The sequence below is a fragment of the Taeniopygia guttata genome, chromosome 2 (assembly GCF_048771995.1).
Source record: "Taeniopygia guttata chromosome 2, bTaeGut7.mat, whole genome shotgun sequence".
Classification (NCBI taxonomy): Eukaryota; Metazoa; Chordata; class Aves; order Passeriformes; family Estrildidae; genus Taeniopygia; species Taeniopygia guttata.
Window position 1 is genome coordinate 91,914,004 of NC_133026.1, and position 17,718 is coordinate 91,931,721.

A 17,718-nucleotide genomic window follows, 5' to 3' on the forward strand; every position below is an offset into this window, starting at 1 on the left:
TCTGCTTTAGAGGGACTTGCATGAAGAAGCACAAAGCATCTGTGTCAATCTGCTCAGACAAGGTCCCCTCACGGTTCCTTCCATGTAGAAATTAATTCCAACCATCCATTGTTAGCTGGGTTCTGATTTCCAGCTCTGTGTGAACCAGTGTTTTCAGGGGTAGCTGTACCACAGCTGAACTCTGGATGTGGTAACCAGCCCAACTGAAGTCTCTGCATGCCATCACTTTACTGCCTTTTTGTCTCTTGTCTTTACTCAGAGTTGTAGGAATTCTTAAAATAATGCAGTACCTTCTACAGATTCAATTCAGTGCAAAAGAGTGAAGAAGCAAAGCTTTCAGCTGCATCAGTTGCCAAGCAATGACTCCTGCACTGGTAATTTGTTCTAGTATTGCAAGAGGAAATTACTTGGTTTGCCTAAATTCCATCATGGCAACAGGAATAAAAAGGCCTATTGATAAAGTTCAGTTTCGTTTCCTGGCTGAGAATAAGTTTCAGTTTCTATTCTTCCTTACCATGGCAGCAGTTTCGTTTCTGGACTGTCAGCTGGAGAGTGTATAAAAAGATGGGCTGAGCAGTCTCTGTGTGCTTCCCTGGAATTCTCACCAGCAGAAAGCAGCATGTCTGACCGGAACGTCCACAATGCTGGCTTCACTCCCTCTGGGATCACAGGAGGGTCTCTTGCTTCATCACTGATGTCCCAAGAAGCCAGAGCCTCTGGGGGAGGTGTGCCTTCTGGAGGAGCCACTTCTACTCTCCAGGAAATGGGTATGAGCAATTCTGTGTGTGACCCTGTGTGTGGTTTTGTGTTTCAGTGCATAGGATCAGACAGCTGTTTCTCCTTGAAAATAAGCTTGCCAAATAATCTCTTCTCTCCTATATTCCTGTATGGCACTGAAAAAAGAAGATTCCTTTATTTAGCTGTGCGCTATGAGCAAGATATTATTGAGGGTGTTTTCTGTGTGTGCACATACTATTCATGAATGAACATATACATATGTGATATTCATGAGGTTTTGGACAGTGTTTATTTGAAGTTTGTGCTATCCCTCCATTCTGCCAGGAATCATCAATAATATGAAGAGTCATGGTAGCAACAAGCAATGATGCACTTATGCAAGAACATGATCAGTGTAGCTACATTTCATATGAATTACCAGATTTCCCTTGCTCTTTATTCACATACATCCATACAGGGAGAACTCCCAAAACCTTATGCAAACTCTCTAAAGGAGAGAAATTAGTTGCAGTCCAAGAGACAAATTCATGAAGGGAATGTATAGACATCCTTGACGTCCCCCATTTAAGTGCTAAAATAAGGCACAGCTGCCTTTCACATGAGCTAACCCTGCAGGTGTTTGCTGTTCTGCTGCTGGCTGGGAGCAGTACCTGACCAGACGACTCTTACCAGCTTGGCACTTGTTTAACCCCAGATCCCATGGGATTTGTGCACAAGGTATTCTCCCTGCCAGACCTGCCTGTGTGACCCAATTCAGCAGCATCCTCTGAACAGGCATGACTCCACAGAACAGAGTGCCCCCTGCAATCCTGCTTTACCCAGCAGCTCAGTATTAGCTCTCTGACCTCTATTAGCCTGATAGAGGCTTCAAAACTCCTTCTGCCCTCGGGGTCTCAGACCCACATACCCCATGTGTCAGAGGTATGCCAGCCAGCAGGCTGATTATAGGTGGGCATCTCTGCCATTTTGGTCTACCACCAGTCTACTGTTCTCATAATCAGCAGGTAGAAATCTGAAAGATGGAGCTGAATGTGACTTCTCCAGCCATAAAATGGGTGGTTGACCAGGTGAGCTGGCCAGGGTCCAGATTCAGGGACCATCTTTTAATAGCCAAATATGTGTTAAGCTTGACTGAAAGGAAATAAGTTGGATTTTTTTTTTTTTTAAATATGATTTACATTGCCAATATTATTCATGGAGTGAGGCCCTCTAGACAATGAGGGAATAGGTGACACAAGGGTCATTCAGAGACAGTGCATGTGACTCCTGTGAGGCATTTTTTTAATTTTCACATTGTATGATTTGAGTTTAGGTTCCTGAATACAGTGTTTATTGAATATTCAGTAGGAAAGAGCTTAAGGGATAGTAGCAGCCAAGGGACAGAATATGAGAGAAAGTAAGGAGAGGAGAGGGACAGAGAGAGTCAAAAGCAGAGAGGAGAGCTGCTCTCAGGCACCACACTGCCTCAGCAGCAGAAATCCTGGTACACAGGAGATGCCAGTTGCTCACTCTAGTGATAAGTTAGCTGCACAACCTGCCTTCTGTTACAGATCAGGGTGGTACAGCACACTCATAACCAGTGGCAAACTCTTTCAGTGGAGATGCCCTACAGAGATCATGAAGCTGTCAGTTCTAAACTAAAACACTGAAGATTTCTATCCCTCTGTGTACTGAGAATTTTTATAAGAAACAGAAGCAAAATAAGCATTTAACTATGCCTAGTTTTATTCTTGCAATCTCTCTGTTAACGATGGACTTTTATGAAAACCACCATTTTGGTGAAGAGAAGTCTGCATGACTCAAGGAAACCTTTGCCGTGCCGACAGGAGATGCTCCAGAAGAGCTTTTATCCATGTGGAAAATGCTAGCTCTGTAACACTGCCAAGACAGGTGTGAGCTTTGGCTCCCTGCAGCAGGAGAGCTTGCCACACATTCTTTGCCTGATTGAGAGCTAAAAGGGCCTGATTTCATTTCCGCAGGTGCTCCCTGAAATCTCTCCAAACACATCTTCTTAACCTTTTTATTCAGACTGTAACTCTTCCTCCCCCCAGAACAAACATGCTCCAAGGAGCGGCTGATTCTGCAGTGGGACATGAGTATTGTTCAGTGTCACTTTACAGAAGATGTTATAACAAGCTCATCACCAAAATATTTGAGCATCCTCCAGGAATGCTTTAAGCATTATCACTAATATTTGTCATCACTGATGCTTTACTCATCTCCCAGGAGAAGAAGAGTTTGTAAAGGAATGTTTTGCTTGGGACTTATTTAGACTGAGATAAAGATAAACATATAAATTGACCACTGACTACCACAACTTGTGATACTTGAATTTTACAGGTATCTATTACAGGTTTATGTGAGGGAAAGTGAAATGAAAAGAGCATGTTCATCACCTGTAACAGAAAGAGCAACAGTTCCTATTTTCTACAGAAGTTTATTCCGCAGTCCTCAGGTAGCTCCACAGAAAAGTGCAATTTCAGCAGAGGCAAATTGTGATGAAAATATTTTGGAGATCCAGGTTTATCAAAAACAGTCTGTTCAAGAGCTATAGATTTTCTTTGTGTTCTGGGAGCTCCCCAACAGAACTGATACTATCCTTTCCCCAAGGTAGCAGCTAAAAAGCAGTAGACTGACAGAACAAGTCAAGTGATCTGCAGTCACCTTATCTTTTTTTTACATTTGCTAGCCTTGAATTGTTTTAAAACACAGTAGTTTGTAATTGTCCTATAAGGACAATTGTCCTTTCTTTCTCAGTAACATATCATTTGCAACTGTTCTAGGTGCCAGAGGCACAACCCACTCATCAGGCTATACCAGCAGCGGGATCTCTGGTGGATCCAGGGCCTCTGACACAATGTCCAAGGAGGCCTCAGCTCATGGAGGTGGAGTTCCCAGGGGCGGCACAACTTCCACTGTCCAGTCCATCGGTAAGTGAGAATCCTCTCCATAAAGATGACTTAACAAAGGACTTCTGAGGAGTCAGCAGTATTTCAGTTCATTTACTGTACATTTACTAGATGAAGGGATGCAAATAACAGGAGTGGCTGCTTTGTACTAGTAGCAATATTTCTATTGTTTGTTCCTGTAAACTTGGTGGGAAGATGAAACTGGGCAATTAGTGGAAGTAACTATGCCACAAACTTGCAAAGATATGAGTGGACGGTAGAATCAGAAATCTGAAACACAGTGACAGAAAAAAAAGCCCAATGGACTTTTAGATTATGCTTTCATCAGCACCACAGTGGCAGTTCAATAGTTCTTTTTCAATTACAAATTTAGGATTAAACCAAGGGCTCCACACTTGAACATACAAAGCAGATATAGTGGGAAAAAACAATGAGCCATGAGAATGGAGTTATCAGACTGATAGACAGGAGACATTAGTTTACTTCTTGGGGCCTTTCAGTACAGCTTTCTTTCCTTCAAAGGAAATTCATTGGGTCAAAACCACAAGAATCTGCCTGCACTTACCAGCTCAAAGCAGAGACCAACAGAAATCTCCCTCATCACTCTGCCAGGTTAATGCAACCCGCACCCAGACAGAACAAACCAAACTGTGACAGAGCCCAGTCTATACCTGAATGCATCAGTAAGGATGCTCATTGTGTTAGGATCCTGTGGGGTTAGGAAGAGCCTTGGAGACAGGATTGAAGTTCTTAATTTTAAAAAGTGTCTTTCAAATAGTAACAGAGACCTTTGATTTCTGACCTGGGAAGGTTTGGAGCCAATGCTTTTATGGTCTGTATATTTTCTTGTACTGCAGCTTTGATTTTTATTGTCCTTACAATTTCTCTGTATTTCTCCTTAGCCATGGGTGGAAAAGGAGGAAGACGCTGAATAGAAGAAAAATATCAGTCAAAAACTGCAAGCAGTTCATTCTTCACCATCAGCTTTGACACCTTCTTCCCTTTTATGATCTCCCTGTTATGAAAGGCAAAGCCTTCCACGTGCACAAGTAGTTTCTGTTAAAATGATGAATTCTTGGTTTAAATTAATGGGGACAGAGATGAGGGGCAGTTCTTTCCTTGATTAATATTCTTTGAAGCACAGCCAAGCACAAGCCAATAGAAGTACTTGGATTGCAAGGCTGCCTTAGGCATATCCTGGGTTTAGCAACACTTGGCTCCTCAACTGCAAGTAGCTTGCTATGTTTATTTCACAAAAAGTAATTGCAGTGAAAGTCATCCTGTTGTGAGGGAGAAGCATAGAAACACTCGGCAAAGGGTAGTTCCTTCTAGATGTATTTCTAATACGCTATCAAATTAAATCCTACTTAATAAAGGAGACATATAATCAAACAAAAACAGGTCCCAGGACTGATTTTTCCTTACCTATAGAGTTTTTAAGGCCCTTTGCACAATAATTTCTAGTCTCAGTTTGCTTGCAGCAAAGCGTCAACTTTGTCCCAATCAGACTAAAACTTCCCTGCAAACTTAGGATAGGTGTGAACAGGTAAGGAAGAGAGCCCATTTTCTGATGATGGTCTCACTGTTGGGACTTTTTGCTGTTCCTCACACCTGACTCCTTTCCTTCATGTATGCTTGTACAATGATGTGTCACCAAATACACGTAACATGGTGCATTCCATATGCAAATTCCCACATACAGACCACCCCACACTTTCATCTTCCTTCTGTCAGACATGGACTTCTCCCTGCTGCCTAGGCACCTTCCAGAATGCACACGAGAAGTCAACATTTGCCTCCAGTTGAAGCAAAGTTGAATTATGTGTTGAGTGGTAAAATGCTAGCACAGAGGAGAGACTAATGAAGAGGAGAAGAAATGTATCTTCACTTGCTGTGCTACCCAAAGCATTAAAAGACAACTGAAAAACAAGGGCTTCATTTCATAGGCTAGAGATGATGTCCTAACAAGGAGCTATCTTGGGCAAATGTTTAAATGTAACCAGGACTTGAATTTATAAAAACATAGATTAAATTTCACAGAGACCTTGGTGTGAGGAGAATGAGGGCAGTTCTCTAATCTAAACTTCACTTAAAGGGTTAACCTTAATGTTAGACTTGCTTGCTTAGGCCTTTGTCCCATGAGATTTTGAAAATCTTCCAGGAGGATCCATCCCACACGTTCCTTCCTAGGTCTAGTGCACCAGCCTGGGACTATTAAAATACAGCTGTGATCTACCAACAGATTTTTTTCCCCTCTATGCCCTTAGCACTGGCATGATTTGAAACCAGAAGGTCTACCCTGGGTTTTTCCCATTCTGAAGTTTTTCTCCATGTGCAAATGCCAAGTTATGGTCTCAGAGAACAAATGGGGCCTTGATCCCCACAACATTCAAACAACTGCTTAGCACTGATTATGATGATAAATGAGTCATAGGAATGAAACCAGTGTAAGAATGACATTAAATAGTAGAAAAAGTCAAGTACATACATAACTCATCAGACAAACTGAAGCTGTATTATCTGAGAAATAATGTGTGACCAAATTCATGGCAATTAATGACCTTGTTTCTTATTCAAAGGGGGGAGATTTAAAAGTGGGTTTCAACTTTAATGTTGTCATTAGTTGACCTCAGGTATTTTTGTCTTGTTAAAAAATGACTCACAATAATGAGAGCTGACAAAGGGTACTTAGAAGGGTACTAGAAGAAGAAAACCAAAGCAAGGATGATTAATCACTTATCATTTCACTTTTCAGCTTTTATGTAATTTTGGTGTTAAAAGTTTGAATTATTTTGCCATCTTTAGATCTTGTGTTGAGAAATAGCCTAGATAGCTTTGACAAAGCAGGGAGAATTCTTAGCTGCATTCAAAATCCCTTCACTGAGTCAGCTGTAATGGGTCTGCAGGAGAACAAAGGTACAAACATCCCCCTGGAAGCCTTCCTCACAGACTGCTTCAGCAAATTCCTGTGTACAGAACTACAAATGAACTATTAGCATATTTAACGGAATATAATTGGAAAGGTCAAAAAACAACAAATATTGCAATTTGAATTCTTCATGTCTTTCAATCAATCTTTGCACAACAAATAGACGGAAAAAGAGAGAGAAAGGAAAAGAGGCAGCAGCGTGTGATTACCAGAGCAATAGCACTGGAGCAAGACACTGCAGAGAGCACATAGCTCTCTGCACAGAAATCAATTTCTCCCATGGGATGAGATCAATAGCTGTCTGACAGGACACTATGCAGGCAATTTAATAGCGTTTTATCTAAATGAATCTATTCCTCCCCCCAACCGACCACACAGTTCATAAGAAGTCTCTCTTAGTAAAATAGATTTAATTATTTTTTATAATACAACAGGAAAGTATTTCTCATTCTGAAGATACTGCCATTGTCTATTAAAAATCATTTATCCCTCTTAGTTACTCATTACCTAACACTCTTTCCCAACATCTTTATTCTAATTAGCTAACTCATGGACACAGCCCATAAAAATTACTTTCAGTTACTCTGGAAAATTTTTTTTTTACCCCAAAACATTCTAAACTAAATATCAGCCTTTCAGAAAGAAATAAGCTCACATAGCAGGCAAACTCAGTTAACTCAAAGAAGTATTGGTATCTGAAACTACATTTTTATGCAACAAAAAACTTATTTATTGAGGAATTATTTATACACAGAAATTGATTGTCCAGTGGATCAATTTTAATAGTACTTAATAAATAATAAATAATAAAGTCAATCTTATCGTATTAGTAGATATCTATGTGAAGTAAATGATAATGAATGAGAAACCCTAATAAGCATAATTCCAAGGATGGATCTTTGTCACTCTGGGAGTTTGGTATTGTGCCCCAAAGGCTCTTGTAAATCCAGCTGCAGTTCTTGCTCATCATTTCAAAGATTAGGGGCTGATAAGCGACAGTCAAGCCTTATTAGAACAGGCTAAGGCAACAGGAAACATTAATTGGGTAATTTAATACACAAGGAGACATTAAATGCCTGCATTGTGGTTCAGATGCTGTTTCCTCTATTGATTTCTTCACATCTTGTTCTATGAAATTCTCACAAATTCTTGGTGGAGAGGGTGTGAGACAAACCCTAAGTTTAAAAACACCAAAATGGTTTTGTTATTTTCTAGGGCTTCCCTTTACTCCATATGTTAGTGAGGGGCCCATCAGTAGCCCTGCTCTTGCAAGCAAAAGAAAGAAGAGTAGTCCCTTGCCCAAGGAGTCTTCCAAGAATGAAGGGGAGAGATCCAAGGTCTAGTAGCTCTCTGCAATGAAATGCTCTCTCACCATCTCACTTGTTCTGGTTTCTTCACAGTTTGTGCGTCGAGCAGGAGTCCTGCAAATCTGGGAGGAAGCTCAGACAATTTTGTCCCCTAGAAAGCTGGGAGCACTTAATAAAACCCTCTTGCACTGTTTGGGAGGAGATGTAGAAATAGTTGCTGGACTGATCTTCCTCTGGAAGTAAGGAAGGTGAGAGGAAAGTCCTGACATAGCTGTTTCTTCTCTGTCTAATGCCAGAATTAATCCACTTACGTGGGTGGATTTGCTCTGTTCCCTCAGTGGTGGATATTGGTGGCTGGAACACCAAAAGCTCTCAGTTACATACCAGCTCCCGATTTGGGTCCCATTTTAAGGCTTCATTCCTAAGACATCTTTCCCACAGCTGAACAGAAATGAAAAGAGGTGATCTGACAGTGTGAAAAATTCAACATGAAAAGGGGACAGCCTTTCCTTTACCTCACTGACCTAGGCACTCTTTGTTTCTCATTTTCTAGTACTGCAGCTTGGGTGATCAAGGGTGATAATTCATGGACACTTTATTTTAATAATTTACTTTTTCAGCAATTTAAATATTAAAATGCATTTTGAAGACATGCAAGCCTCATTAATTTCAAATAAACCTTGTACATTATGCTCTGTTTAACAGCATTCAATCCCACTTTTTGTAGCCATGGTCTCTCCCTTTCACCCAGCAGTCTGGCACTGTTCCTGCTGCCAGCAAGCTGCCCCATGTCCATGGCATGGGCTGGAAGCTCACTGTGGGCACAGCACCCTTGCTCTTCAAGCTTCCTCAGGACTGTCACATTTGAAATTGGAGTCTTCTTCACACCTCCTCATGTCTTAAGGAAGGAAACAGCCTCTCTGACTTTATTTATCATTCCTAAAGTCATGGATGCCTTGGGAGAAGAGGCAGGGTCCACCTACCTTCCAACACTGCATTAATTGGTGCTCTGGCTGTGCCCCTGGTGTCTCCTCAAGGATTGACCCAAACACAGTGATCCAGGACTGACCACTGGACCAGAAACCTGGAACAACACCAACATATTCCTTTCAAACCATCTACTAGGTGTCCAGTGGCTGGGTTACATAGGTCAGTCCCTTTCCTCTTCAGGAGAGGAAGAGCCCCAATACTCTTTCTGTGGGCTCTCATTCCACTGAAGATTGAAGTGTTGTAACTGCTGTGAAAAGCAATAAAATTGTGCTGACTGCCCACATGGTATATTTCCTGAGAACCCCACACCTTAAACAGACACAACTAATAATTTCCTTTTAATACACAACAATTTAAAAAATCATCATCATTATTTTAGTAACCAACATTAAATCATTCCCCATCCTTCTCTGTATCTCATTGGGGTAATAGTGAGCATTGAAATATAACCTGGTTTTTGCTTATGTAAGATAGGTAGTATTTTATGCAAGCTATCTTCTTTTTACCCATTGTTCAGTGGGTTTTGGGTTTTGTTGTTTGTGGTGTTTTTTAAGGAATACCTAAATGTGAAAATAAATAAGCCCATACAATTTCCTCAATGTAATAAAATTTCATAGAGAATATTGTTACAAAAGAAATCACGTATGCCACAAAAACAGTTCTTAAAATTCAGATGTTGCTTTTTGCAGTCTTTTGCTATTGGAATTTCCACCCAGCCAAGATTTTTACTGGCCAGTTTTCAGCTACCTCTGCAATTTATGTTTATACATAAACAGCTCTGATTTTAATTGCTATCAACTTCTTATACTTGATAGATGGTCTTAAACATTTTTTGCCTCCAGAGACTGCTTACTTTGCCAAGTATTGACACACTTTCAAGATTTATACTTCTCTGAGGAACAAAGTTTACAATAAAATGTAATGTATTCCGTGGCTGTGAATGGTAATGTTGCTAAACAGTCCAAAGATATTTCACAACTGATAGTTATTTTCCTCTCACATCCAGCACTGCCTTCCTTTAGTACTACTATAGATTAAGGCTTTTAAAGAAAAATCAGATCCCTAATTTGCCTAATTTAGTGTTTCAGAGATCCAATATGACTTAATTTATGTTTCCTTCCACTAGAGCCATTATTGGACTAATGATTACACTTTCATTTTTCCCAATAATTATTTTAAGAGGCTAACTCTTGTGGAAGGGATTAGTTCACTTCTGGGATTGGAATAACCCCTTTCAGAGCTCAAATATCATACTGCAGCCAGAAAAGGGAGTGGTTACAGAACTGTAGACTATAATGTCAAGCATTCAAGTAGCTACTAATTATTGGACAGACAAAACTCAGTAGATGATTGAAGTCAGGTCTAGATTTAAATATTTGGATTGGATACAGTTTTCTGGTAGCAATCACAGGTCATAATGCCCAGAGAAACCCCACAGGACAAGGGAGAGTTCTTAGAAATAATACATCAGTTTGTACCATCTCCATGAAACTGCTGTGGCATTGCAGCAGAAGTAGCATCATCAGGCTGTAGCAGGAGCCCTTATAAAATCAGCTGAAAAGATCTTCAGCACCAAAACCATTCACGGATTTTACTTTAGTGACAAAGCACACCTCTCAGCCTTCTAAGAGTACACTTTGAAAGGGAGAAGACTTAATTTTCTCACTTCATTTCTTTCCCTGCCATTTAATCTCTTTAATGCAGTTTCTCATATTAATCTGTTCTGTAAATAGGTGACACAGCTCCTTTGCACAGGCAAAAGAAAGACATCTCTGGGTTGCTCAAAGGTGAGCAAATATCTCACCAATAAAAGGAAACTCTCCAAGCATTGCACCACCCATCTTCCTCATTGACCAGGGAATGGAAAGGATGCAGTCCAAGAGGGTCTGTAATTTCCCTGGGATAAGTGATGATGCAGCCTGTGCCAGATGAATCTGTTGTGAAGTTTTGAATTTAAACATCCCAGCTCTTGGTGAGACCATAATTCCACATTATTTGGCTTCTGTTGCTTAAGATGAAGGAGACATACCCTACAATTTTTGTAAGAAATACTAAAAATTCTAGGAATAGTTTATTTTGTCAAAGTTACAATCTCTATAATTACAAATTTCCTTGCCCTGGTTCTCCCCCTCCTACCCATCTTACAGGGATTTCTCTAGAGCAAACAATAGTTTAAATTGCAGACAGAATAAAAACTAAGTAAGCATAAGAAAATAAGTTTATAGAGACAGAAACAAGTAGCTACTTAAGTCTGTTAATAACCAGATATAGCAACAATGGATAATAATGATCAGAAAACAGAAGAGACCAAAAAGGAAAATATTTTTTAAGATTTCAACCCTGTAGGAGAAAACAGTAGAAACAGAGCTCAAATTTAGGATAGGATTCAAAAACATGAAAGTTCTAACTTATGCACTTACATTCTTACCTAAGCATTTATACACAAATGCTTAAGAAGTTCTTCATGTTCTGTCAGCAAGAAATTAATTTTTACTTTGGCACAGAAGTAGTCTGCATTGCAAAGATTTTTTTGCAAAAGCATTAGCAAATTTTCAGCAAAAATTTTATTAGGCTGTAAATTAACTCTAGAAACCTGTTTCAAGATATCTAACCAATAGGTCTTCTGTAGTGCATTTTATTTACTCTTTTTAGTGCTAGGATATAAATCTGAGGGTAATTTTGCACCAGTCCAATAGAGAAGTTATGAAAGACAGTGGATGAAGTAATTAATTTCTGATTATTCATGTTTATTTTATCTTTAGCATAAATAGATTATGAAAATAATATTTTCCATGGCTGGTGCTTTTTTGATGAATTTTAAATTATATGTGGAATATTCTTAAGCAGAAAGATATTGAAAATATAAATTTATAATTAGTTTTACTCCTCTTAGCTCCTGTGCTTAAAAATGGTATATACACAAAGAGGTTAATTGCATTGTGATTTTCAAATAATCTGTTTTTAAACTACTGACTTGGAAACTGTGAGATTAATAGCACTGAGAATTTCTAAAGGTAATAGGATTACAATTTAATATTAACTAAGTGTTTCTTGAGGGTCTGCTGTAGCGGTGCCTCATCTCTGGGATCCACTAGAGTAATTAGTCTGTAGTGGCATACAGTGGTGATGCTTGATAACTGCAGCTTTTCCTGCCACACTTAGGATTTTCCATTCATTGGCAAATAGTTTTGATTTGCAATATTTTCATAAACAGGCACAGAGCAAGCTTGCAATGCCTTTGCCCTAAGCTGATGCTGATTAGGGAGAGACCAGTTCTCAAAAACTCACACCTGAAGCACCAGTCAAAGCTGACCAGGGCAGTGAAGGGAGAGGTTTGGAGGCTTTCCTCCTGTTGCTGGAGGAGCAGGTTTAATCTGTAAACAGGGCAGTCAAAGGTGAGCAAGCTCATTAATGCTGAAGAAGGTGTTGTTTACATCAAGATCAGAAGTCTGATCCTGGAGTAAGGCTGAAGTACAGCTAGGTCAGCTGAGGACCTGCATGGAAGGATGGCAAAAAGGCACTTTTTACTGGCATCACTCTTCCAGCTCTCCCAACAGGAAGAAGCATTGTTATTACGGGGATGCCCAAGTTGGGAAACAGAAATGATGCATAGTAAACACGTTTGATATTTACAGGGTCGGAGGGTTAAACAAGAAATGCTCAAAAGCAAAAGGTTATTTTATACTAAGTAGTAATCCTTAGGAGCTCAGACAGACCCATTCAACAATGCCCTTCATGACATCCAGGCCCTGCCTGAAGTGCAGTGACTTCATCCTGCAGGTCACACAGGGGGACCTCTGCCCACCCTTGGAGGGCATGTGCACCTTCCTGCTTGTGTGCAGGCCTGAGTGAGCAACATCTAGGAGAGTTTTGTATACTGGGTAGCAAAATTAAAACATTTAAGTTAGAAAAGTAAGCTGGCAAAAAACCAAAACCCAAACTCTTAATCATTTGAGGAGGGATATTTTACTGATCTTAGTTTGCAAGATGTCCTCGCAAAACTTAAAACTTGAGAATATGATGTACTTCAAGAGCTACCTCCTGCAGAATGTTAGTAAGGTTTAAATGCTGCTACTTGTGCATTTTAAAATCTGTTTCAGATAATGAATAATTTTTGACTTTCATTACAAGGGTCGATTCACATAGAGCATTCAGATGTCCACAGGAGCTCATGTGCTGCTGCCTCCACATCAAAGTAGTGTTATGCTCAGCATCAATTTATCCCATACTTTCCTTCAGTTCAACTGTTTAGATTTTTAGCTATTTTTGCCAGTGACTTTTAATCCTCTGCTTGCTAGGAGACGTTTTTATACCAGGAGGAAAACTGCTAATGATGGAAAAAAGATAATGAAATACAAATAGTGAAAACCAATAACAAACCCATCAATGTAATACACAGAAAAGAAACAAAAAAATGCTCTTGTCACAATTTTTTTCAATTTCAAGACCTCTGAAGCTCGATGGATCCCATTAGGTTAGCAGATATGAGCCTCCCTTACACTCACAATTCTCCTGTGAGGCAGAAAGTTTTATTTGGGAGCACATGAGTGCATGAGAAACCTGAAGAAACTCCACACTATTCAGCAGAGGAGGGACCTGGGATTTATCTGCTGGCACTGACACAGAATTTTTTCAGAGAGGCTCAAAATTTGAAGTCATTTAAGTCACATTCAAGTGAGTTAAAATGTCACTAAGATATTTTAAGTTGCTCACGTGACAAGAGCCGCTGACTATCGCCACTGCTTTACCCTGTGCTCCCTCCCTGGTGTATCCCGGGGTCTGTAGGTGATCACTGCCAAAATCAGCTCTAACTGTGCTGCACTCATACACAGGCTTCCTTTTTCAGAGTCCTTTGTCCTTTGTTAGAAACTCAGCCCCACAGCATCAGAGACACCCAGAGGAAATGGAAACAAATTGCCCATATCAGTGAAACACTCAGTAAAAATGTGTGACCATCTGCCAAGAAACACCATCAGAGGTGAGAGGGAAAGTAAGATGTTTATTTACAAGGGAAAAAGCAACAGCATTGGACCTTTGGACTGAAGGGAAAAGAACTCCTCAGCAAGGGGCAGTCAATAAACCTCTCCTGAGAAAGTACAGCACCTGAGCACAGAGTTCTCCTTGTAACCATGACTTAACCACACTGGGCCATAGAAACGCTGGCCAGAGGGACATCTGAAGGTCATGTCCCACTCAAGGTGGAAGCTGATCATGTCAGCTTTGCCCAGCCAAGTCTTGAAAGCTTCAAAGGATGGAGAAACCTTGAAATATTTTCATGTCATGGCCACTGATTTCCACAGAATTTAGAAATTTAGATGCATACAAAAATCTGTGTTTGAAACAATAAGACTAAACAGTTCTTTCACTGTTAGTAAAAATAGTCACTGCTTTTTGAAGTGATAATTAAATAGGGGCAGTCTGTATTACAGGATTATCAGCACGTCTTGTAGAGGCCACAAGCTCTTTCTGCCCAATGCCAGGTATAGAAGCTTCTGTAGGTGCACTCGTGCATCTTTCTTACCCCTTGAAAGCAGCAGCAGAGTAGTGACAGGGCAGCATCCATTACAGGACTAGAACATGTACCTGCAGTGCACAAAGAATTTTGCAATGGATCCCTTCTCATGATATTTGCAAAAGCAGGCTGGCATTCTCTTCATGCGGAGGGAGAGCAGCACAGCCCACCCAGGAGCTGTTTTTGACCATTGCTAGTGATGGTTGCCTGCAGTGAGATAGCTAACAGAAGTATTAAACATTGATACATTTCAGTGTGCCAATTGACTGTGCATTTTTAATAGACTCCGGTATTCTCTCCTAGTGGAAAGATTTATTTTACTTTAAGAATATATAGGGCTGTGCTTTCAGTACTTTTTCTTTGTTTAACAAGCAGCTCTCTTGCTGAAAACCCAGTAGACCACAAAACCAGTCAGGGGCTTTTATCCAGGATGTCTGACCCATCGCCTGACAATAATTAGTTCAGGTTAATTACAGCAAATCTGTAGATTTGCAGCCTGAAATAATCTCATCCCCTAAGCTGAACCCTCCAGAGGTTTCTTTTATGAGCTCTGCATCCTAAGGGTGGACTTAAAGTAATGAATTTGTCTCTAATAAGATTCATAGGTTTGTTCCCTAAGCAATGGTGTCAATTATAGAATCTAACTCTGATGGCTTATTTTGCTGAAAATAGAGATATTGAGAGTTTTTAATGAAGCATACAGGATTGTTAACGCTTTTGTTTAACTCTTTGCGTTGTTGGAAAGCATAAAAATACAATTATGCAAAATATCATACCACTTTCTAAGTATTTCTGTGTGTGCCAATAGCTAATTTCCTTCTGCTCTATAATGGAAAAGGTTAATGTAATGACTCTGAGATTTCATTTGGAGATGTTCCAGAAGAGTGTCTGAGTATTTGCTGCACTTAATGGCAGGAAGTAATAAGTGAGGTTATGTATTGGTGAAAAATATTTCATGTACTGAGAAGATTAATACTGGAGAGAGGCACATGGGGCACAAGCCTGAGGCTTCCTCCTCAATTCTGGCACAATATAATATGTCCATACTTGATACGTGCCCTTCTGTAGTTAGCTCTTCATCATTAACAGAGCAGACAGGAAATCTCTGGGGAACGTGGTATCGGGAGAAGAGAGGGGACCAGATGTAGGATTCTCTGCTCTCCTGCAAGTGAGTGGCAGACACCTCCACCTGGGAATGCTGGCCAGATGGTTCTGGTACCAGCAAGCCGCCTGCATGGTAAGATAATGCTATCAGAACCTTAAAGGGTTTGACTCTACCCCGACTATTCCGATATCTGCACTAATATTTAGGCATAGTTATTGTAGTTAGGAAGATGAACCACCATGTCACAGCTTCATTTCAGCATTTTATTTCACATGAGACTGCTTACTTATGAAAAATTTAACACCATCGCGTATGAAAGATTTAGGCCTTTATTTCAAACTTTTAAAATTTACTTTTAATTGAGATCCTATTCCTGCTGTCTGAGTCAGTGCAAGTCACAAAACTAAGGTTTCAAGCTGGAGAAAAAGCTCCAGTCATTGATTTTACTAATTTAATAATGAAATTATTATTTTGCTTTTAGTATTGTCTTTTTAAAAGGACATCTAGTAATAGGACATGGGAGAATGGCTTTAAACTAAGAGAGGGCAGGTTTAGATTAGATATTAGGGTGGTGAAACACTGGAACAGGTTGCTCAGAGAAGTTGTGGATGCCCCATCCCTGGAAGTGTTCAGGTCCAGGCTGGATGGGGCTTTGAGCAAGCCTGTTCTCGTTGAATTTGGCCCTGCCCATGGTAGGGGGATTTGAACAAGGTATCTCTAAGGTCCCTTCCAACCCAAGCCATTCTGTGATTCTATTCCATGATTCTACAAAAGAAGAGACAATGTTCAAGGACCCTCTACACCGCTGGAATGACATCTTCGAGAATGAAACTGGAAGAGGTTAAACATGGCAGTAGTCATCACTGGGAGGGTGGATATGTCTAAGCAGCAACAGTTCACCTACAATAGCTCATAATACTCAAAGCACAATTTACTTTAGCAAGGTAAATTGCTGGAAAATTGAAGTTAACCCTGCACTGCTGGCAGACTGCCACAAGAGCTTGGTCTTCTTCCTGGCCAGGGGTAACACCAGCAGGACAATGCAAGCTATTTTTCAGAAAGAAAAATAGATCAGCTTTTAGATCAGCTGTGATTTCTCTGCAGTTTCAGCTGAGTGGGTGAACTTAGAGGCTGTTGGGTCAGACTGGACAGGCTGCCATGGTCTGGCTGACACAGGGAGCGGGGATTGAGGACTGTGTCCCTCCTTGCCTTCCCCTTGTCCACCGGTCCACTGAATTCTCACATTTTGCTGACTGCTATGCTTAATTTTTCACTGATCTCCTCTCTGAAGGCTGCTTATCTAATGAAGTCAATTTCAGTGCACATTTGAAGCAATAAACGTATCCATTAGGAAGAATATTATTTAGAAAAGAAGATAAATGCACTGGAGATAGAGGATTAAAAAGAAAACTTTCTCTAGGTTAAGCACAGATCAGACGCTTGCAGTGACACACATTTCTTAGCTGGAAAAGGCTGGAGCACTGTATTGAATTTACATGTCAAGGCTTTGGATAGAATAATCTCTTCATGTCCTTACCTTGACCTATCAGCTTTTTGTCCTATTTTTCCCCCACTCCCCTTCCTCAGCAAGACTCTCATCTTGCTGAGGAGGGGGAGTGAGAGAGCAGTTTGGTGGGCACCTGATATCCAGCCAAACTCAACCCCAAGATCTTAACTTTTAATGGAAAAATTACTGGATCTCTTCTTTTCTCCACAAGGTCTGGGATTGTGTTTCTGGAGAAGGAAACTCTGAGAGCCCAAAAGGACTGATTGCTTCTCTCAAATGGCAATGCTTCAACATCAGCTGCTGTTCTTTGTTTCAGGGCAGGGATCTGAACCTACAAATTAGGTTGTACATGGGTATCCACTCTGCTGGAGGGAAGAGAGGGTCCACATCAGCCTATCTGTAGATCATGCTGCCCTCTTATTCATTCATGCAAATAAAGAAATAAAGACAAGCTATCGAAGGCTGTACCTGCAGCCTGGTGATTCCAACGTTGGGCTTAAACACAACTTGATCCTGGGACATATTACTGGGGGGAGGTGAAGGATGATCATATCAGAAAATTTTCTTCTGATGTTGAGTGAAATAAAAGTTCTGCAAATTTTCACAACTGTCGTAGAGCTAAAAAATTGTTTTTCAGGTGGCCCTAGAGATTGACAGGTGGTATTAATTACGTAGAAGGCTGCTTTGGCCACCTCTGCCAACACACCCATTACGAAATTAT

General features: G+C 40.4%; 1 protein-coding gene across 1 annotated transcript; it reads left to right on the forward strand.

The window, feature by feature from the left end:
* The first annotated feature begins 488 nt into the window (after positions 1-488).
* Positions 489-5,039, forward strand: IFI6 (interferon, alpha-inducible protein 6). The gene is given in 3 exon segments (NM_001197179.2): positions 489-767; positions 3,522-3,668; positions 4,550-5,039. Coding segments are annotated over 3 exon segments (324 nt in total). The 5' UTR covers positions 489-619; the 3' UTR covers positions 4,579-5,039.
* Positions 5,040-17,718: the final 12,679 nt, after the last annotated feature.